Genomic DNA, 21,993 nt, shown 5'->3' with positions numbered 1-21,993 from the left:
ACATGCTATCAGCTGTCGAGGAGACGCACTCAGAAGCATGTGGATTATCACTTCCAAGATCCCCAAGGAGCATCAGAATGACCTCCCCCACGTTGTGAATCATTGGGGTATGAGCCACTGCATCTTCTTGATTCAGGCTTAAAAGGCCTTCTACGGGATATTATTTTAATGATTCAGATTGCCCTCCGATTTATGTTCATAAACAGGATTACTAGTTCGGATTAATTGAGGGAAAGATGCATTAGTGTGTGCATGTGAAAGCTAATTAGACTGTCAAGGTATCAACCAGTGTGTTGTCCACAAGTGAGAATCGTGGTTTACACTGATGATAGTTAAGAAAGACTTGTTCAGGGGCACCCGGCTGACTCAGCCAGTCATACATGCAACGCCATCTCCAAGTTGTGAGTTCGAGCCCCATGTTGGGTGTGGAAATTACTTTAAAAGAATAAAATCTTAAAAAAAGGGGGCACCTGGGTGGCTCAGTCATTAAGCATCTGCCTTCGGCTCAGGTCATGATCCCAGGGTCCTGGGATCGAGCCCCGCATCGGGCTCCCTGCTCAGTGGGGAACCTGCTTCTCCCTCTCCCACCCCCCCGCTTGTGTTCCCTCTCTCGCTGTGTCTCTCTCTGTCACATAAATAAAAGAAAGAGACATGTTTATATTCATTTTGGATTGTTTTAAATGGTATGTTTGCAAGTGAAACATTCTCCCCAAAGTCCTTGCATTTTTTTAAATGGAGAATGTCAAGGCTTTGGAAAGACTCACCTAAGACTCTGGGCAGCTTCCCACTGGCTATCTCGCGGTCAGCTTTGCTTAACCTCTGGTCCCCACCTACTTCTCATACTTCTCAAGAAACATTCTTCATAGACAGCACAGTGCGGCTGAGCTATGCCAAAACACAGGGTTTAGTGAAAAGCTTTCTTTAATTGTAAAAACATACATGCTCATGAAAAAATGTTTAATATGCATCAAAAAGTCATCTATCTATGTAGTCTTCAGTGACTTCCTAAAGTGACTTCCTTGCTTTTAGAATAGCACAAAATCGCTCAACCCAGTGTGTGTACAGGGCAGCCCCCCAGCCCTCACCAGCGGCCCTGGGCAAGCCTGAGCCCATGCAGCCACTCTCCACCCAGACCCGTCCACTGAACCCCACCACACACTGGCCATCCGCTCCTGGGGAGTGTTTGCTCCCAAACTCTGGTGGATGGCCAGCATCCCGAGGAAGGGGCCGGTCCCTCCTGGGTCGCTGTGGTTCAGGACACTTTCCTTGAAGGTCTCACCATCCAAAGAGAACCAGCATTCACAGCATAGTGGCCATTACCTTCCAGAGAGAGTGGGCATAATGCGCACGTGGAGCATTTCAAGGAAGTTCACCGAAGTGTATACCAAGCAGCAGCAGGAGAAAATCAAACCATCCACGCAGAGTTCAGAGAGCTGGTACAGACTGGGGGGAAGTGGTTGGATTCGGTTTCTGATCAAGGGTCATTATGAGTAAGGACCTAACTGCTGCCCCTCCCCTCTATACCTCATCTTTTGGGGTTTGGCTGCTTCGGGGACCTGCCTTTGTGGGCTCCCGACTCCCCCAGGCTTGGCTTCTTAGCCCTTGCTCACATGACAGGTGTGACAAAACAAATGGGGAATTGGGGGTGAGTGGGCCAGGACCCCACCTGCAGGGGGCTGGAGAGGACCATCCCGGTGGTCACCAGTGCCGGGGGGCCTGAGCCACATGGGGAGGACAGCACTGCTCTTGGAGTCAGGCAGACCAGGTTTACGGCCTAGGTCAGCCTGTCTTGGACCCCTGCCCCCACCTTAGCCGCCTCACCTGTAAGCTGGCTAGAACACTTACCCGCAGCGCCGTTCAGATGAGAAAGAACATCCTGTTTGTGAAGCACGTGGTGGAGGGTCCACAAGTGGTAGCTATTATTATCAGCTCATTTTAATGGACCCTTTCTCTTTTCTACCAAAAAGGGGCCGTGGAACTCCAGGTGACCAGCAGGGCTGGTGGTGTCCGCCTTTGCTGTGCACAGATTTTGTTTCCCAATTAACACCATACATTGTCTCGGAACCCCGCCTCCAGCCTCGTGGTCTGCCGCACAGGGACCCTCAACACGGAGGCACCGCCATCGTGAGTCAGGGGTCCGCGGCCGGAGCCCGAGCTGCTCCTGACCCTCAGACCTGTCCGTGGAAACGATCCGCCAAAGGACGCCACGTCCTCATGTGGGACGCCCCCAGCACCCACCTCATCCCAGAAATGGCCACGGTCACCCCTGGGGTTCAGGAGCACCTTCCTCGGAGCCATCTGGGGGGTTACTTAGCTTTCTGCGCCCACATCACACCTACTGAACAGGAGTCCCTGCTGATCCCCGCTCCTCACCGGTGTGGGTTTGCGCCCTGCAGGCCAGTGTGTGCAGGCTGCCGTCTGCCCCCCACTTCTCCGTTCTTCCCTTGCTGGCCACAGACTCCAGGGTGTCGCGCTTACAACATTCAACATTTCAAAATCCCTATTGCACAGCACTTCAACTTAAAAACCAAAATAATGTGCAACTGTCTTCCTGATGAGTTCCATTCTTTAGAAAATCGTAACGAAGCTTCCGTTTTGCAGTAAGCTACTTGTGAACACTGGCAGGTGTATTAAGCAATTTGAAGTTAAATTAGAAGAACATCCTTAACTGAGTATTACACACATCCGCAGTATGAACGTCTCATGATTTTACTGAAAAACTTAATTTTACCCACGTTTTGGATTGTCATCTAAAACTACTGGTATGAAATAAGACATGGCTAAGGTGTCGTCTTGTCTGGTTGTGAGTGACAAGCAGGGACTTCCATAAGACACGAGGGATTGGTCAGCATTTAAAGGCCAATGCAGGGCTCAAGGTCACCAGCCATCACCACGCGTGCACAGGCCCCACAGCCGGCTGGCCCGGCCCCCACCGTGCCCCGGGGCCACCCCGAGCCCCAGCTGCCCTCGAGCACCGCCCGGCTGCGGCCAAAAGCTTGGCAGAAAGCTTCCTGCTTCTGGCCGGCACTTCTCTCCAGCATGGAGAAAGTCCTGGTCTCCTTCTGCTTCGACAAAGAGGAAAGAAAGTGCTTTCCTCAGCGGCCGGCCCAGCAACTGGGTGCTCTCGGCCGTCCCCTGTGAGGACCACCCGCCGCTCTCCCGGTTCTGGCGGAAAGAGCATCGTGACCATGTCAGCCCGACAGCAACGCTGTGCGGAGGGAGGTTCCTCCTTCCATTTCCTGTCCTGGTGCCCACTCCTGTGCCCCTGCTCAGCCCACACAGCCCAGCCACCAGGGAGACATCTGTTTCCTGTGGCACTTTCTGCAAGACGGGGACCGACCTCGAGGAGACGGGGGGTCGGCAGGCCAGCGCCGTGGCTCCCGTGGGGCTCAGGCAGGGCCTCTGGCTTCCAGTCTGACGTACGGAATCTCTGGGCTCCCCAGCCTGGAGCCGTCTGCCAACTCCAGTCCACAGGCAGCCACACGATGGCTCTCCTCCGTTTGGAAGCCGCGGATGGCCGCGACCCGAGGTTTTCCTGCCAGAGACCCTTTCCAAGAGGGGACAGATTGAGGCTGCCGCTCAAGAGGGCAGGGTCGCCTTTGTGATGTGGTCACACCCCCTGTTCAGTAAACAGTCTCCTGATGAATAGCTGCCCGTCCTCTTCCTTCCCCACACGCCCACCCCCCGGCCGTGATGCTAAACGTGGCAGAAGTGCCCACGCCCTTCCAGAAACCCCAGGACTCATTTTGGGAAACATTTTCATAATTAAAGTCTTTCGAGAAATTGCTATTGTTTCTGGAACCTACCTCTTTCTAGAGGTAACTCAATCGTGCCGTGGGGGAGGCCCACCCCAAACGGTCCTGCTTAGTCTTAAGCCCACGTTTCTCCAATCCTTCCCTCTTTAACTGGGCACGTCTTTCCTCCAAACGGCCCAGGTGCCCAAAGCATAATTACATCTCCAGCACATTTTTAGAAATTATTTATTTCAAACATTTACAATTTTCACTTCAAATGGAAAATAGCTGATAAAAAGAAAAATACTGAAAAACATTATACTGACCCTTTGCCCCACATACAGACATCAGCCTTTGGTATTTGCTTTCAGGTAATTAGGTAAAAAATAAAAACAAAAATTAAAACTATTTTTCTCCAAAAAAAAAAGCTGAGGTATTGTATTTAACGGGTGTGTGATCCCCATCCAAACGTGGTGTCTGCTAATTCACAGCCTTGCTACGTGCTGTTCCAGTGCTCTTTCTACAGCAGACCTTCATCTGAGCACATGTTCATAAAACCGACAGCGTTCTTTAATAATCAGTAAGGTTGTCATAGAAACTCCCCGGCTCTGCCACCAGGCCACACGGGAGGACGTGATGCTGGAGGGACGCAGGGGACACGAGGGGGACAGACGCCGAACCAGCTGGCCTGCCTCCCAACAGCCCCACCGCCGCCTGCCACGTGAGAAAGCCGGCGTGGCCTCTGAAGGACCCCCCGTGACCCCTGCTTCTCCAGATGAAGACCCGTTTCTCACCAACTCCACCTGAAACTGGAGGACAGACTCTTCCCCAAGTGAGTCAACCTTCAGTACCTTTGAGGAGGCAAGACGATCCTGAACGTTCTGCAGGAAGCCCAGAAACCATGACCAGGCCCAGCCTACCCCACACGGCTCTGCTCACCACCAGGTGGGCTCCCGACCCCTTATCAAGGTGTCCCGCCCCCAGGATAGCAGGGAACTGGCAGAGGTTCTGTGAGCCCAGAGCCCGGCAAACAGGCCTCAAGGGCAAGACCTCGTCAGAACAAAGAACTCTCGTCCATTCAATGCTACCCCCTTGACATTTCAAAAAAGTTGTCATTAATGCTACAAGAATTACTGAGCACATTTAGACCCTGAACCAGCATATTTTCAGCTTTTCCCACCCAGCAGGAGGAGCTGTCCTCTCGGTCTGGCTGTGCTGCAGGCCAGGTGGGTAACATCTGCTGAGGGGGACGGGCAACAGGTGCCCTGCCGGACCCAGGGGCGGTGACCACGGGTAGGAGCGCGCTCACGGCCCGCGGATTTGAGCACAGAGCTTAGCGGTGCACTGCGCTCACAGGGCACAGCCTGCAACCCACAGAAAAACCCTCTTCCTTCATTTTCACTAGCTTATATAGACATAAAGGGAAAAAAACCCTCTCCAATACAGGAAAAAAAAAAAGGCAGTTTCATTACAATAATAATGAAAGCAATAACAGTTGGGAGATCAAAGCTGGCGGCTCTCAGCAGCCAGGCGCTGCCTGCTATCTGCCCGTCCATCTTCCACCATCTCGGCTCCAGTAAAACCTAACCTCGCCAAGAGGTAAAGACCTTTCTCATGCACATTCTCGTTTTGCATATTTCCCTTTAATGGCATTTTTGCTGTTCTCAAACTTGAGAAAAACAACAACAAAAGACACCTGCCTAACTTCGGTCAACTGAAGACTAGTTGCCTAGAGCAGCAACAGGGCCTGAGATTTATGGACTCGGGCAGCGCGGCCTGACCCTGGCAACCGGTAAGGACACCCGGTCATTTTCATCCTCTCACCACCTGTCTGGTGCTGGTGGTTGTCTGTCTAAAAAAGCAGGCTACTAGAAAAGTCTGTGGTCTGGTAAATGTTCAGCGGTGGTTACGAGGCTGCCTGTAACCACAGCTTCATTCTGGGACACCCCATGCTGCTCGAGGGCCCTCGTTTGGGTGACCACACGCATCCCTGAACTGTCAAAGCCCGGACTCGCCATGAGGGCGCTGGTGAGGCCACGTGGCCACAGTCAGTGGGTGCTCTGATCCTAGCTGGGCTGAATCAAATCGAGGAACTAAGAAGACCCCGAGGTGGGGGACTCTGTAGGGAGCCCCCTCCCACAACCAAGGGCTCGGGGGTGGGGGCCGGACACCCTCTCCGCTGCCCCGGCCTGGCGGGGTAAGCAGCTGCTTTCCCCAGGTTAAGGGAGACAGACTATGTTCTCACTTTTTAAGACAAAAACAAGATGTAGAATGAAACCAGACTCTCTGCTCTAAAAGGAAAATTATCTTTTCTCCTCCTTTTTCACTTGACTCAATTTTGTGCTAAACAAGGTTATTGTGCTTTTCCCCCAAGTTACTCATATACTGACACTCAGCGAATACTGGCCCTCCCACCCTTGAAGATAAAACAGCAGTTTTGGGGTTTTTTTTTAAGAAAAACAAGTTAAAATACATTCTTGCCGGGTTCTTTGTCTTTTCACATAAACATTATCTTCCCTTGTTTCTCAGGCTCAGCTGAAAACAAGGTAGAAGAACAGCAGTTGCGACACCCCCCCCGCCGGCAGAAGTCCCTGCCAGTCCTCCTCGTGGGGGAGCAGGGTGGGGAGACAGGGAAGCTGGCTTCCAGAGGCCGGGTCCCCGGGCAGTGCCACCCCTGGGGAGGACACGGAGGCCTGTCTCTCCACGACCGTCCCCTCTCTTCTGCTTCTCTCCTCCTGAAGTCCTGGGATCCAAAGAGGGAAGTCGAGCCTGCACCTGCTCTGGATTCAGCAAGTGCCTGGGATCGCCATTCGCATTTAGCAAAATGCTAATGAGGAACTAATTACAATTCCATTTCAAACCACCAGGCCCTGAGATACTAGGCGACCCGCTGTGCTATTTTCAGGTGTGGGGAAGAAAGGCAGGTGCTTCTCCCATCCTCAGGCCTGGAAAGGCTGAATTGCCAAGGCACGCGGGCTCCAAGAACTGAGGCTGGAAGGCGGAGCTGCTCGGCAGGCCAGGAGGTGCCCGGGGAGTCTCGGCCGGAAATCCGTCCCACCTGGCGCAGGCTGCCGCTCGCGCAGAGGAGTCTGGCTGCGTGGGTGGCCGGCAGCTCGTCCACCTGAGTGTTCAGCACGATGGTGACCTGCCTCCTCCGGGGGTCGACCTCTTTAGGCACTTGGGAAAGGGTGGTTCCAAGACTCAGCCACCTCTTCCTTCTGGACAGAGGCAGCAACCCTGTTTCGGGAAGTGAAGCACCTTCCGTGAGGCCCCGGCACCTGAGATGAGCCAGTTTGTGCTTCGTCACTCACGAGGCTCGGAGGGCCTGGCAGCCCGCCTGCCGCTATCTGGGGAAGAAGTAGTCTCTGTTGCTGATGTCGTAAGGGCTCTGTGGGCCCCTGGCATCCGGTCGGCTGTGCCTCGAGGTGCTGTCAGACCCGAGGCTGCTGGGGGACACCGGCGGGGAGATGAGGGGCACCAAAACCGGGGTGGGCTTGGGCCTCTCGGGGACCAGCTGTCCCAGCGAGTACGGCGGGTGCACGCTCGCCTTGCCTTCCTTCAGCGTGTGCAGCTTCCACGTCTTCTTGAACCTTCACAGGGACAAAGACAAACCACACAGGTGCTTAGCTCCCCCTGTGACAAGCCCGAGTGAAGAAGGGCAGCTCTCTGCTCAAAACGGGGAAAACCATTCATTCCATCACCAGGGGTTACGCAATACTATTTCAAAAACACTCGGGGGGGCAGGTACGTATTGTTGGTCCCGTTGACAAATGGGGAAACTGAGGCCTCTGTGGCCATGAGCATCCCTTTATGGCACTAGGGACTTAATTGGTCCTGTTCCAGAGGCTGCCCACAGGTACACATCATGGGTCCCAAACCCATTTACCTAAAAAACAGGGTATTCTTTCTGTGTGGAAGGAAAAAGGGCCTCCCGCCTCTGGGTCAGGCGAAGGCGGGCGGGGCAGGTAGCTGGCGGCGGGTCAGGGCTGCCCACTCCCACAACAGCCCTGCCCCTCCTCTCGCTTCCAACCCCTCGGCACCTCTGGCGGGTCCTCACAGACCCTGCCGTGGGTACCACGCGGGTACAAGTGACTCATCTGGCAGGAAGGGGACGCCAAACAGGAAGGAGATAGACATCTCTCTGATCGCAGCTCCCCTCGCCCGCTCGGCGCTGGGCCCACAGCCAGGGCTCAGGAACCAAGAAAAGTCACTCGGCCAACCAGAGACATGAGCCGGGGATAGTCATCTCCAGAGCCGCGTCGGGGCCCCTGGACCCTGCCCCCAGTTCCCCACTGTCGCCCACCGACCCCAGAGTGGGGCCACGTGCCTCCCTCGGGCCCACCTCACATCAGCCGTTCCAGGAAGGGCTTGGAGGGAGGAGGGAAACCAAGGTCAAAAACAAGGTTTGGGGGTTTTCCTTGGGTTTCTTTTTATATCAACAGGCTATTCCTGTCCTGGTGACGATAAATCACTGACAGCTGGCTCCAAATCCGCCACTGGCATAGAGCCTGTGATCCAAGTGGAATAAACAGTGTGCGGGGCGTGACTGCAGGTCCCCACTCGCCACGACGGGCACCCAGCGCAGCAGGGGCTCCCGCGGCGGCGCCGGACCCTCAGGGGAGCCACCTCCCTCCGGACACAACGGGGGGGCAGTCAGGACACTCGGGGTTTCCAAATACTCAGACCCTCTGACCCAGGAATTTCACTTCTGGGAATACACCCTAAGGAAACTGCAGAGCTGTGGGAAAAGCTTTCTGCACAAGGCCGTTCCACACAGTGTTGTCTGTAAGAGCAAAACCAGCTGAGCCCCCGCAGCTGAGGCTGGTGCATGAGCCTGGGCAGACCGTCCTGGCGGCGCCTGCAGCCGAGGTAAGTGAGCGCTACAGAGAAGCGAAATGAGGCGGAAGCATGCTTATGTTATAGCTGATGCTAAAGGTAAAAGGCAGGACTCAGCTGTAGATGCAGAGTCATCACGGCGACATAAAAACAAGAAACTGGGCCGAGGAAAGAGCCTCGGGAAGCTCACCCAAACATGAACACGTCTCGATCTGGACGCGGGTTGCAAGGGTGTGCTCACTTTGTGCATGCTCGTGGAGCTGCACACACAGGACCTGAGTTTCCTGTTTGCTGGAGTTTGGTCACATTTACGTTTTAAAAATTAACAGCGGCTGTCTGGATAATGCATGATTTTTTTCTTCTTTCTTGTTGTCACTATGTAGCAAATAAGCATATATCACAATTTCAGTCTCTATCGACATTAGTTAACCCACACGGAAAGCAGTATCTGACCTTTTTACAAAGTAAGTAACTGGATGGGTAACTGAGAAAGACGAGCTTGTCTTCTTTCGAAATACTTTGAGTTGGGGCGCCTGGGTGGCTTAGTCGTTAAGCGTCTGCCTTCGGCTCAGGTCATGATCCCGGGGTCCTGGGATCGAGCCCCACGTCGGGCTCCCTGCTCAGCGGGGAGCCTGCTTCTTCCTCTGCCCCTCCCCCTGCTTGTGTTCCCTCTCTCACTGTGTCTCTCTCTGTCAAACAAATAAATAAAATCTTAAAAAAAAAAAAGAAATACTTTGAATGAGACGCTTCCTAAAAATCACTAAGCTCAAAGCGACTTCGGAAGCAGCCGGGCTCGGGGAGTCCACAGCGGGCGCTGCTCTGGCCTGAGTGGGGGTCCGGGAGGGCCAGGGGCTAGAGAGGGTGGGGCCTTGCTGCCCAGCCTCATACACCTCAGCCCCTGCCTTCTGTCTGCCGTACGTATTTGTGCTTCGTGACGTTTTACTTAAAGAAAAGGCTCTGCAGCTAAAACAAAATTTTAGAAACATTTAGAACAACTGTCACTCTTTTAAACAAGTGACATGGAGAAACCAAGCCCTAGTGAGAAGTCCACGGACACAGCCACTCCCGTGGCCACCAGGGGCGCCCCGTGTTTTCAGTGGTTTTAAACTATTGGAATGAGACACAGAGTTGATTCACGATGATTTAAGCAGGCATGCCTAAAACAGGAAGTCCTCACTCAAACGCCACTCCATTCCCGAAAAAATGCAGAAAAGTAACTCTCAGCTTTGAAAATCCTGTGTCCCGCGCCTCGAGGCGTGAGCTGCAGGAGGAGCGCGGCGGGGTGTGGGCTGGGGGAACCGGCCCGAGTGAGAACACCTGCTTCAGAAGCTGCCACACCTGTTTCCAAAGGCACATTTAAATGTTTTTTAATTGTCACTAATAATGGTGGGAAAATTTTAGGAGATACTATGCTTTGCTTAAGACGCACAATAAATGTACTACCCAGAAAAACACGGTATGACGGGCGGGCAGGCTGTGCGTCGGCCGGCCTGCCGCGTTCCACCTGCCGTGACGTGGCATCCGGCGGCTGCCACGGCTCTCCCAAATTCCCAGCTTCCCCAAGTTTATACACCTTTCTCCACATGTGGGCTTTGGGGACATCACTTGAAATAACTGGCCTGTTCCCAAATACATTTGCTTAACACGAGAGAAAACGGAACCTCGCCAGGCTGGGAGACAAACCACTGACGAGCGTCCACACAGGGCCCTCATCCCGTCCGCGTCTCCAGGGCGCCGGCTGCGTAGCAAGCAGCCCGTGTCCACGCACCGTCCGCAGATTAGCAAACAAGGTTCATGAGGAACGGGGTGGTCAGTCCCAACCTAACGCTTCTCCACCAGCGGCCCCACAGCACGCCGAGATGGCGCAGCGTGTTGACAAGGCCACTGGGCCCACCTGCTAGCCGACAGCAGGCCAGCCTGGTGGGCAGGGGCTCTGGGGCCACGGGTTCTAGTCCTGGCTCTGCTAGTAACAAGCTTGCATCCTTGGGCAAGTCATCTCACCTCTCAGAGCTGTTTCCTCATTTGCAAAACTAAAGAATTTGACAAACGGACCGTAAGGCCCTATCCCAAGAGCACGAGCTTTGGGCTGGAGTCGGCTTTCTCAGCACCAGCTGTCGTTACCCCATTACCCCGAGCCTCCCAGCTCCCGACTCCTCATCTGCCCAGTGGAAACCCTGCCAGGGACTCTGTCGGGTCTGCGGTGGGTCCCTCGGAAGGCAGGAGGAAGAACGCAGCACGTTGGCACGGCCCCTCTCTGGTCCCCACAAGACAGTGAGCTCTCAGCCCCTCCACGGAGTGACCTCCACACACTCGGAGCCTCGTCTCCTGCACACCCTGCTCGCCTCTTCACTGGGGAATCAGAGTGGACACAACCCTGACCAACGTTTGAGATGTCACCTCAGTCATCTTCCAACCCAGACCACCTTGGTGGCAAAGCTGGCTCAGAGTCTCTGTGGGGATCCCACGAGTGGGGAAGTCTCTCAACCCCTTCCTCCCCAGACACCGCTCACAGTCACCGCGAGAACCCCGGAAAGCCACACATGAGGGAGAAGAAGGAGGGACAGACTGAGGTTCCTCCTGCACTCGTACTCGCTCCGCTGAGGGCCGCCATCCGCGCCAGGGCCCAGCCTGACCTCCTTTAGGTCTTCGGCACGTGCAAAACCGCAAGGTCCTGCACTACAGTCGTGAGCTCCGGGCGTGTTCTTTACTGCCCCCGTGGGAGGAGCACACTGGCTGACGTCCCTGCAAGCTTGGGAACAGGGACAAAACCAATGGCCAACAGGAGAGAGAGAGGTGGAGCAACGCGGGCATGGCGCCAATCACCGGCGCTGGAGGACAGGCCTGGACAGAGCACTGACAGGTGACCCTCTAGGTCCGCTCGTTTTGAGCTACGGGATATTCCCAAGGGGGTCTGGCCAGGCACCTCGGACTTGCCTGTTCACAGACTTCCGTGGCGTTTCTCACGTGGCCCTACAACCACGTCGGTGTGTGGCTCTTGGAGGACAGGCAAGGTCATATTACACGGCAGCCCCCGAGCCTGAGGGGTGTCCTCGGTGTCTGACAGACGCCGCCCCCTCCGCTTCTATCAAGCAGGCTTCCCGGTCCCTCCACGTCCACACAAGTTTTCAACCTCTGAATTCCACAGGGACTGTCACGGCCTCATCCGTGTCCCCCCTACTCACCGGCAGTGATCCGAACCGTCTACCAAACGTGTCCGCCCAGGCTTCTCACAGGCACCTCAAACTCCATGCCCCCAAGCAGAATCAGTGCCCCCCGTCGCCCCCCAGTCTCCGCGGGACTGACCCCGCCATCCACCCAGCTGCCGAGGCTGGAGACTCGAGGGGCACCCTGACTCACCCCCTTTCCTTCTCCTCATCTAATGTGTCATCCAATCTCGTCAGTTCCTCCTCTAATATACCCCAAATCAGCCCGAGGGGGAGGAGGGTGCCCCCCGGCCGCCCCAACCCCGCTCACCTCAGGACGACGCCGATGCACAGGAGTGTCCCAAAGGCCAGGCTTCCTCCGGCCACCAGGAAGGCGGGCAGCGGCACCAAAGAAGAGTCTTGCACTAGGAGAAGGAAGACGAGGAGAAACAGGGGCAGGAAGAGGGAGAGAAACCACTCAGCTGGTACAGTCTAAAGCTGCAAAGGAACCTCCATCCTAGAGGAGGAAATGCCCTGCGAACCAGCGGGCCGCGCGAAGGCCTGGCCAGCGTCCCGGCCCCAGCAAATCTGACCCCAGGACCCCACCACCTGGAGCTGCTCCGAGCTTCCAAGCTCCTGTGGCCGGCCACAGACACCCACTCAGCGCGGCCTTCCTATGGGGTTCAGCCTGTCCCCACAAGGCACAGGGGTGCAAGACACCGAAGGCTCCCAGGATGTCACCAATGGCAGCCCCACTGAGGACAATGTCAGGAACTCGGGTTAAATCAAGTTTTCAGGGCGCCTGGGGGGCTCAGTTGTTAAGCATCTGCCTTCGGCTCAGGTCACGATCCCGGGGTCCTGGGATCAAGCCCCACGTCGGGCTCCCTGCTCTGCGGGAAGCCTGCTTCTCCCTCTCCCACTCCCCCTGCTTGTGTTCCCTCTCTCGCTGTGTCTCTCTCTGTCAAATAAATAAATAAAATCTTTTAAAAATAAAAATAAACCAAGTTTTCTCCAATGGGGTGTCATGTCTTATCTGTCCCTCCACTTGGTCCCCAAGCAGCATGGAGCCCAATGTGGAGCTTGAACTCCCGACCCTGAGACCAAGACCTGAGCTGAGACCAAGAGTCGGACACTCAACCGACGGAGCCGCCCAGGAGCCCCTGGATCTTACATTCTAATCACAGGAAAGACAAACAAATGAATGTGTAATATGACCTCAGTAGTGACAGTGAAAATCAGAGGAAGAACAGAGTGACAGCAGGGGAGCTCCATCAGACGGGGTGGCTGGGACAGGTTCCCTGACAAGGGGGCATCTGAGCAGAGACCTGGATGTGTAAAGAAGCTGACCTAGTGGAGGCTGGAGGAAGAGCATGCAGGCAGAGCACAGCAGTATGTGCAAAGGCCCTGAGGTGGGCATGTGCTGAAGAGCAAGGAGGGCAGAGTGAGTGACAGGGAGAATGGGGGAGGCGAGGTCTAAGGATGGGGGCCTGGCCCCACAGAGACCAGAGATTGGACGTGTGATCTCAGAGTCACTCTGGCTGCTGGTCAGAAAAGAGTCTGTTGGGGGTTAACAGTGAAAGCCGGGAGACCAGCAGGCAGCTCCTCAAGTCCCACAGAGCAGGGGAGAGGCAGTGGCGGAGGGCCCAGGTGCTGGCGGTGGTGAGAGGGACAGCTCCCGGACGTGTCTCCGCTAAGGGACTGGACACAGACGGGGGTGGAAGAGGGAGCATGCCTGCCCCCAACCCCCCTCCAGCTTGAGCAACCCAGCGAATGTGTGCCAGTTACCAAGATGAGGAGGATGGAGGGGCGCCTGGGTGGCTCAGATGGTTAAGCATCTGCCTTCGGCTCAGGTCATGATCCTGGGGTCCTGGGATTGAGTCCCGCATCGGGCTCCCTGCTCAGCGGGAAGCCTGCTTCTCCCTCTCCCACTGCCTCTCTCCCTGCTCATGCTCTCTCTCTCTCTCTCTCTGTCTCTGTGTCTCAAATGAATAAATAAAATCTTTAGGGAGCCTGGGTGGCTCAGTTGGTTAAGCGACTGCCTTTGGCTCAGGTCATGATCCTGGAGTCCCGGGATCGAGTCCCGCATCGGGCTCCCTGCTCGGCAGGGAGTCTGCTTCTCCCTCTGACCCTCCCTCCTCTCATGCTCTATCTCATTCTCTCTCAAATAAATAAATAAAATCTTTAAAAATAAAATAAAATCTTTAAAAGAAAAAAAAAAAGATGAGGAGGATAGAGAAGAACAGATTTGGGCCGGCAAGGGGAGGTGGCTTCGAGGGTCTGTTTCAGACCTAAGTTTGAGATTTCTAGTGAGCATCACACCAAGTGGACACGTCATCCAGGCCGTTGGATAGTTGACTGGGTTATCAGACACAGGATCTGAATTTGGGAGTCATCAGCCCACAGACAGCCTTTTACAGAGATGGGGCTAGATGAGCTCATCCTGCGAGGGCCCCTCCCCCACCGCAGCCCTGGAGCCAGCACCCTAGCCTCCCCTCCCCCCACACACCACTCAAGGCCACAGAACCTTCTGTGATTCCCCCAACTGGACATGCCCTCTGTTATCTCTAAGCTGCCCTTTGCTCTATCTCCGCCTCTGTTTGGCCTGTCTCCCAGCCCTCTGTTAACGTACACGGGCCTCTTTGTCTGAGCCTGAGGGCCCCCACGCCGCCCTCCCCCCCCCCCCCCCCCCCCCCCCCGCACAGCACAGCCCCGGAGACAGGGGGGAGGGGCCCACTCGCCTTGAGTCCCCAGCCCCAGGCAGTTAGCAGGGCTTGCCCCCTGGATGCGGGCCTGGGCGGCCTGCGTGGGGGCAGAGGCCAAGGGCCTCCTCAGAACGCCAAGAGCCTCCTCAGAACGCCAAGAGCCGTCAGACGCGGCTGCCCCAGGGCTGAGGCTCCAGAGTCCAGACCCCAGGAGGCCCGCACGTAGGGCAGACCCGTGACTCTTCCTGGTGCAGATGTTGGTAAGCTCTCCTGGTCTCGCATGTAATAGGGAAGCAGAGCCCTGGAGTCAAGGGCGCCCAAAATAAAGGCTTCCCTCAACACGTTTTCCATTTCAGACTCCAGTAACGTTGTCTGTGGCCCGTGTATTCATATTCTGGGCCAACTGAGGGACGTTTCACTGGTCTGCGCCACTCTGCTATGGTTCCCTCAGCATTTCTGCCGTTGCCCTGTCCTTCTGCGGACTGGCCTTCTGGCAACATTTCCAAGTCAGAGAAGCATTCTGTGCCCCTTAGACCACCAGAAAAAATACCCGGTCCTTACCTGGGAGGCTGGTTGCATTTGCAGGATTTTTAGAGAGACTACTTTCATTGTCCTTGTTAGTAGTCAGTGCCTAAAAGAGAGAATCCCCCGTCAGCCGGTTTCTGCAGATCCCACCATCATTTGGGCCCCAGCTCAGGCACCCCCTCCAAGACCATCTGCCCTCTGTCTCAGAGACCTCTCCATTCTGACCTGACACACTCAGCATCTGCACTCTTATTTACACTAGTTGTGCTACACCTTGCCTACTCAAGGTGGGACTTCTTCCCGTCTGCCTCTCCACCAAGAGCCGGGGGCGCAGCCCGTCCCCAGAGGAGATACTCAACAGACAGGCAAATGCAGCGCTGTCCCCCAGGTCCCACGCCAGGCCGTACGCACCACCATGTCCTGGGAAAACCACAGACTAGAATCCTGGGCCCACACTCACTAGCTCTGTGACCTTGGGCAGATTTTGGAACCCCTGTGGGTGTCACTTTCTTCCCTTCTAGGCACAGCCATCCTGGCTCTGAACCTCATTATCATCAGGATGGAACAAGACTGCAGGTGCAAGCCCAGAGCAGAGCACAGCTGGGCCAGCCCCCAGCGAGCATCCGTCCCCACCCCCTGGCTCGGGTGGGAGCGATGTGGACGCACCACATAGGCTTCCCCCGGGGAGCCGCTTCTGCTGGTGCCCGGACAGCCCTGCGGATATGGGTAAGGAGCAAGGCCCCGGGCTCCCTCCCCGGGCCGCCTAGCTCCAGGAGGCGCTGAGCCTCGCAGCTCAGCTGGCCTTTAGGGGATTGAGGACCACAGGAGGACATGCAGTTGGATGGGAAACTGGATTACCCCAAGATTTGTTAAGCAGCTTCGGAGGTAATCCTCTTTCCAGAAAATTAAGACACCAGGAGCGCACAGAGGAAGGGCTCGGATGAACTGAATCGGAGTCGCAAGCAAGGCCCTCAGTGGTGTCCACCAGTCCGGAGGTGAGACAGAAGCCACGAGACCCAGGGGTTCTGCAGGCCAGGCCAGCACCGCTCCACGCGCCACCCTAGCCACAACAGATCCGGGACGACGGAACTGCCCTCACCCCGTTTTACAGAGGCTTGAAGACGACAGTAACGTCCACGGCCACAGCTCCAGTAAGTGCCAGAGCTGGGATCTGAACCAAATTCGGTCTGGTGCCAGCCCACAGTCCCCACGCCCGGGTGCTGCTACCCTGACCCCTTACGAGAACACGAGCTCACCTGCGTGGAAGACGCCGCCTCGCTCTCAGCTGGAGGGCTCCTGGATTCTGTGGGGAAGAAGACTCACTATTAATGATCCACCGACCCTGAAGTCCCGTCTGACGGGCCTCAGAAGCAGAGAAGAGCTCATTGCCGTGTTATTTAAGAGAGCTTTACGTTAGAAATAACCAAGTAGTCAACCCCAAGGGATTAGTCATATAAATGAGGATATACCCATATGTTGCAATAGTCTTTAAAAATATATTAGAAAAGGGTTGCCTGGGTGGCACAGTCAGTCGAGTGTCCCACTCTTGGTTTCGGCTCAGGTCATGATCTCAGGGTCCTGAGATTGAGCCTCACATAGGGCTCCACACTCAGAGTGGAGCCTGCTTAAGACTCCCTCTCTCCCTCTCCCTCTACCCCTCCTCCTGCTCACATTCTCTCTCTCTCTCTCTCTCTCTCACAAATAAAATCTTTAAAATAAATAAATAAATTAGAAAAACATTGAGGACATAATGTATGAAAAACACAAGACAAAGAAAGGCTCATGTGGTCTGATCCAAAGTCCCTAAAGAAACGTATTTATATCATTATTTATTGAGTATTATACTATACACCATAACATATATTCACACACAGGAGAAAAAAAACACAAGGACACATCACCAGATATAAGCATTGTTAACATTTTAATGTTCTCCTACTCACCTTTTTGCAATAAAAAATATTTAAACAAGCTCTCATCTGCCTGGGTGGGTTTGGTAGGCTTGGCCCAAGAAGGGACATGGTTCGGGCACACACAAGCACCCCCACCCCCCCCAAGAGCATTATTTCTGCAGAAACCGCCCCTCCACCCCCAGCAGCAGGAGGTCAAGCATCGAAGCAAGAGCATGAATGCAAGGCCAGGCTCTGTGGCAAATGTGAGCCCAAGGGACTCAGAGCTGAGCTGTGACAGGCAACGGGTAGAATGCTCTGGATTTTAAAATATTTTCTTTTCAGTCCATCATTTTTCCATCAAGAAGTTAAAAATACCACAGAAATGGTTTACACGAAGATGTGGAGCCTCTCTGAAGCAGGAGTGGACTAAGGGACAGAGGAGAAGGCAGTACTGCTTTCTGCTTGGGAGAGAATTTCCAGCAGGACCGTGCCATGCCCAGGAGGGGAGGAAACCACACACTAGCAGCCTGGGCCGGACACCAGAGCACGCTCACCCTCCCCACTGTACAGAGGAAACAGAGTCCCAGAGTGGGAAAGCAACTTGTCCAAGATCACACAGCAGATCAGCCCCAAACTAGCCTCAGGGACTGGGAAGGACCCAGCCTGATTCCTTGGTGTTCCTCCCTAGCCAAGAACAGGTAGACTCACAGCAGGGGTGACTGAAGGATGAGCAAAGGGTACGGGGCACGAACGAAAGCGAAAACCAGGAGATGACCCCAGATGGCCACTGGACCCAGGGCCTCCCACACTCAGCCACACTCAGCATCATCTGTGGCCTTTGGGGTCCCATCCTTGACCTACGGCCTCAGAATCTCGGGGATGGGACCCAGACATCAGGGGGTTTTAAAGGCTCTCCAAATCCAGAGAGATGTTCAGTTAGAAGGGGAGACCCATCCAGTTTCTACCCTCAGCTCTGATCCCCAACATGGCATGTGGTCCAGAGAAGGATGTTTAACTGTTGATGGCTTAGACTTCTGGGTATAAGTGGAAATTTTATCTCAACCCAGAATGAATACAATTTTTCTAATGCATAAGAAAATTAAGTCTTACATAATAAGACTTTTTAGAAACTCCCAAGATGACCATGGGGACCCGATTCAGACCATCGTGTCCCCAGAGATGGAGGGTAAAGAAACTGCCGCATTGTTGTGACGATAACCATCTCACTGGGCAGACAAAGAGACCCGGGCTCGAGGGACGTTAGACGACTGCTACTAGAAAGCTAGCACCGGCCTTTGTGGGCAGCTCTCTGCCAGATCCAGGCTCCTGGGCCCGAGGCTCCATCCCACCGCAGGCTCCCAGGCCCCCAGGCCCCCGTGTGGCGCTCGCTGCGAGCTCCATCTCACAAAGACACCGAGGCTCAGAAAGGGAGCACGTATTTTTTTCTGTTTCGGCAGAAGTATTTCATATTTCCTAAAGCCTCCCTTCAGCTGGCATGTTGGGTGAAGGAGGGGAAGGAACGGACAGCCACAGGCCCCCGTGTGCCTGGAAGTGACTCGTGGCAACAAAACCACACCAACTGTAATGATCTCCAGCATTTACTGAGCGCCTACTATGTGCCAATCTCCCCACCTGGCATGGATCAATCTGTGTAGTCTCCACAACAATACTGAGACAGTATCATGATTTCCCCACTTTACAGATGGGGAAACTGAGGCACGGGAAGGTTAAAGAACTTGTCCAAAATTTTGTAAGAAACAAGTCTTTCAGGGGTGCCTGGGTGGCTCAGTCGGTTAAGCGACTGCCTTCGGCTCAGGTCATGATCCTGGAGTCCCGGGATCGAGTCCCGCATCGGGCTCCCTGCTCGGCAGGGAGCCTGTTTCTCCCTCTCCCGCTCCCCCCTCTCATGCTCTCTCTCATTCTCTCTGTCTCAAATAAATAAATAAAATCTTTAAAAAAAAAAAAAAAAGAAAGAAACAAGTCTTTCAGGCTCTAAGAATGAACTTTTTTTTTTTTTTAAGATTAACTTATTTATTGGAGAGTTGAAGAGGAGAGCACAAGCAGGGGGAGGGGCAGAGGGAGAGAGAGAATCTCCAGCAGACTCCTGGCTGAGCATGGAGCTCGCCGATCTCCTGACCCTGAGATCACGACCTGAGCCGAGATCAAGTCAGACGCTTATCTGACCGCACCACCCAGATGCCCCTGGGCTTTTTTTTTATTTTTAAAACCATCTCTAGGTTGAGCATTCCTCACATTCAGAGACTCTATCTTACTCATCTTTGTGAACCTAGAACTTAACACATCTTTCTGAAAAACTGTGTAGTTAGTAAAATTTCTATTATGGAAAAGCACTTAGGGAAGACTATTAGAAATGTTAAATGTAACTGCCGCTGCGTGTTTTCCTTGTATGGAATATTTCCAAGATTAGAGAAGGTATCATATTCATAACAAAATGAATGAATGACAAGACTAATAGACCACATGTGAGGGTTTTTTTCTTTTTTTCCACACGAGTTTTTAAAACAAGAAACTCATTTCCATTAACTTGAGGACAGGTTTGAGTTCATTTGCTTGGGTTTTAGGATAGAGAAATGCAATATAAAAGATGGCAGAGGACTTCATGACAGGTAAATGATCTTGGCCAAGACACTGAACATCTCCTAGACATTCCAAGCAAGGCGGCTGGCTTCCTCCCAGACACCTATGCTGAAAGGAGTGCCCGCTTGGCACATTAATATTTGCTTAAACAGTGACCTGACTCTCGGCATTAGGAACAAAGAACATAACGGGCCCTGGGGATGTGATGCCCAGCATGATGACCATGACTAATAGTACTGCATTGCATATTTGAAAGTTGCTAGGAGAGTGGACCTTAAAAGTCGTCATCACAACAAAAAGAAATTTGTAACTATGCGTGGTAATGGATGCTAAGCAGACTTAATGTGATCACCATTCAGCAACATAAATATCAAATCATTAAGGTGTACACCGGAAACTAATACCATGTTATATGCCGATTACATTTCAATATAGATAAAAAATGGGGGGGGCAGAGAACAGAAAACATTTTTTTCTAACTGTTTGTATATTATGAGCAGTTCAGGGCAGGGCTCGGGGGCAGGAGTACAGAGAGGGAAACAGGAGTGAGCCAAGAATAAAAAGCAGAAAAAGAAAGAAAAAGAGGCGGAGGGTGGTGGCAGAGAGGTGAGGTGACTGGGAGAGAGGGACGAACCCCAGCGCCCGAGCAGGAAGGGGGCACGGGGGCGGGCTTCCGGCATAGCTTCCCACGCGGGGTTCCCTCACTGCTTCACACCTGCAAACCACCCGCCAGAAAGTCAATCACTGCTCCCCTCCGAGCAGACACCAAACCCTCAGGGAGGAGCTGCTCCTGGGGAGCAGTCAGTCAGCCCCGCTGGTCTGCAGGGAAGCCCACTGCTCTGCGGCCAAAGCAGAAAACCCGCCCAGAGGCCGCAGGACACCTATGCGGCCCACACAGCCCTCCCTTCTTTTATGAAATAATGGTAACAGTAAATGTCAATAGCTAGTTTTTACTTAACTGTTTATGTCCTTACTTAGCAAAATTAAAAGTTGGCAACCTTATATGGTCCCCAAAGACAGCGAAATCCCAGGGCCCAGGACCTGGCGAGTTAGAGCGGCAAAATGGTGACTGCGGCCGGGCCGGGTGTGCGTGTGCGTGTGTGTGCGTGTGCGGCCTGGCCGGGTGTGCATGTGCGTGTGCGGCCTGGCCGGGTGTGCGTGTGCGTGTGCGGCCTGGCCGGGTGCACGTGTGCGTGTGTGTGCGGCCTGGCCGGGTGTGCGTGTGCGTGTGTGGCCGGGCCGGGTGTGCGTGTGTGTGCGTGTGCGGCCGGGCCGGGTGTGTGTGTGCGTGTGTGTGCGTGTGCGGCCGGGCGTGCGTGTGCGTGTGTGTGCGTGTGCGGCCGGGCCGGGTGTGCGTGTGTGTGCCTATGCGGCCTGGCCAGGTGCGCGTGTGCATGTGCGGCCTGGCCGGGTGTGCGTGTGCGCCCTGGCCGGGTGCGCGTGTGCGTGTGTGTGCCTGTGCGGCCTGGCCGGGTGCGCGTGTGCGTGTGCGGCCTGGCCGGGTGTGCGTGTGTGTGTGTGCGTGTGCGGCCTGGCCGGGTGTGCGTGTGTGTGTGTGTGCGTGTGCGGCCGGGCTGGGTGTGCGTGTGCGTGTGTGTGTGCGTGTGGCCTGGCCGGGTGTGCATGTGCATGTGCGGCCTGGCCGGGTGCGCGTGTGCGTGTGTGTGCGTGTGCGGCCTGGCCGGGTGCGCGTGTGTGTGTGTGTGCGTGTGCGGCCTGGCCGGGTGCGCGTGTGCGTGTGCGGCCTGGCCGGGTGCGCATGTGCGTGTGTGTGCGTGTGCGGCCTGGCCGGGTGTGCGTGTGTGTGCGTGTGCGGCCTGGCCGGGTGTGCGTGTGCGGCCGGGCCGGGTGCGCGTGTGCGTGAACATGCACGTGCGACCAGGCCCGCTTCAGGCCCGCGGGAGGGCGGCAAGCAAGGGACCAGGCATGGGGAGAGGGCCTGTCAGGAGCGGCGCTGAGCGCAAGGGGCACAGTCTCTCCAGAAACGCGTGCCCAGGGGCTCTTGAAGGTGCAGACTTTCCCTCTTGGGACAGAAGCGGGGGGCTGGAGGGTCTGAGCTCAGGGCACCCCAAGGCCGCTCGGTGCTACTTGTTTCCTGAGCGTGGGTGAGCGGGTGAGCAGCATGTGAGGGGGTCGAAGGGTTTGTGAGCAACGAGACGTAACCCGCTTATCCTCATGGGCTTCCCAGGCCCCCGGCCCACGCTCTCTTTGCAGAGGGGCTCTGGGGAGCCCAGGCTCACTCAAGGTCACCCCGTGAGAGCTGAGGGAGGAGGGGTCCGGAGAAGCCCTCCCACTGGTGAGAGGGGCTGACCAGCCTCCACGCTGTGACCCTCCTCCCGGCCAGACATCAGGGGCAGTTCTCCACGCATCAGGTGCTGTCAGGGCTGAAGGCCTTACTGGCTGCAGCGGCTCCCCTAGCCCTCTCCGCCCTCCACCCCCCACCCCACCCTCAAGCAGGCTTTCCAAGGTCCGCTGCACCTGCCCCGCCCGGTCCTGTGACTCTCACACCTGTGCTCCAGCCTCACCCAAAGCCCCCTTTCCACCTGCCACACAGACAGCCCAT

At 55.1% G+C, this 21,993-nt stretch overlaps 1 protein-coding gene across 1 annotated transcript in view; it reads right to left on the bottom strand.

The window, feature by feature from the left end:
- Positions 1–3,976: 3,976 nt before the first annotated feature.
- IL6R (interleukin 6 receptor) overlaps positions 3,977–21,993 on the bottom strand; it is a 41,444-nt gene continuing 23,427 nt past the window's right edge. The window contains exons 7-10 of the mRNA XM_044916001.1: positions 16,197–16,243; positions 14,977–15,046; positions 12,045–12,138; positions 3,977–7,324 (exon numbers count right to left, since the gene is read on the bottom strand). Of these exons, the coding sequence (XP_044771936.1) occupies positions 7,078–7,324; positions 12,045–12,138; positions 14,977–15,046; positions 16,197–16,243 (458 nt within the window). The 3' untranslated portion in view covers positions 3,977–7,077. The remainder of the gene's footprint in view (positions 7,325–12,044; positions 12,139–14,976; positions 15,047–16,196; positions 16,244–21,993) is intronic.

This window comes from Neomonachus schauinslandi, chromosome 6 (genome assembly GCF_002201575.2).
Source record: "Neomonachus schauinslandi chromosome 6, ASM220157v2, whole genome shotgun sequence".
NCBI classification, from domain to species: Eukaryota; Metazoa; Chordata; class Mammalia; order Carnivora; family Phocidae; genus Neomonachus; species Neomonachus schauinslandi.
The sequence above is the reverse complement of the archived record's forward strand: the minus strand, read 5'-3'. Positions and strand labels throughout refer to the sequence as shown.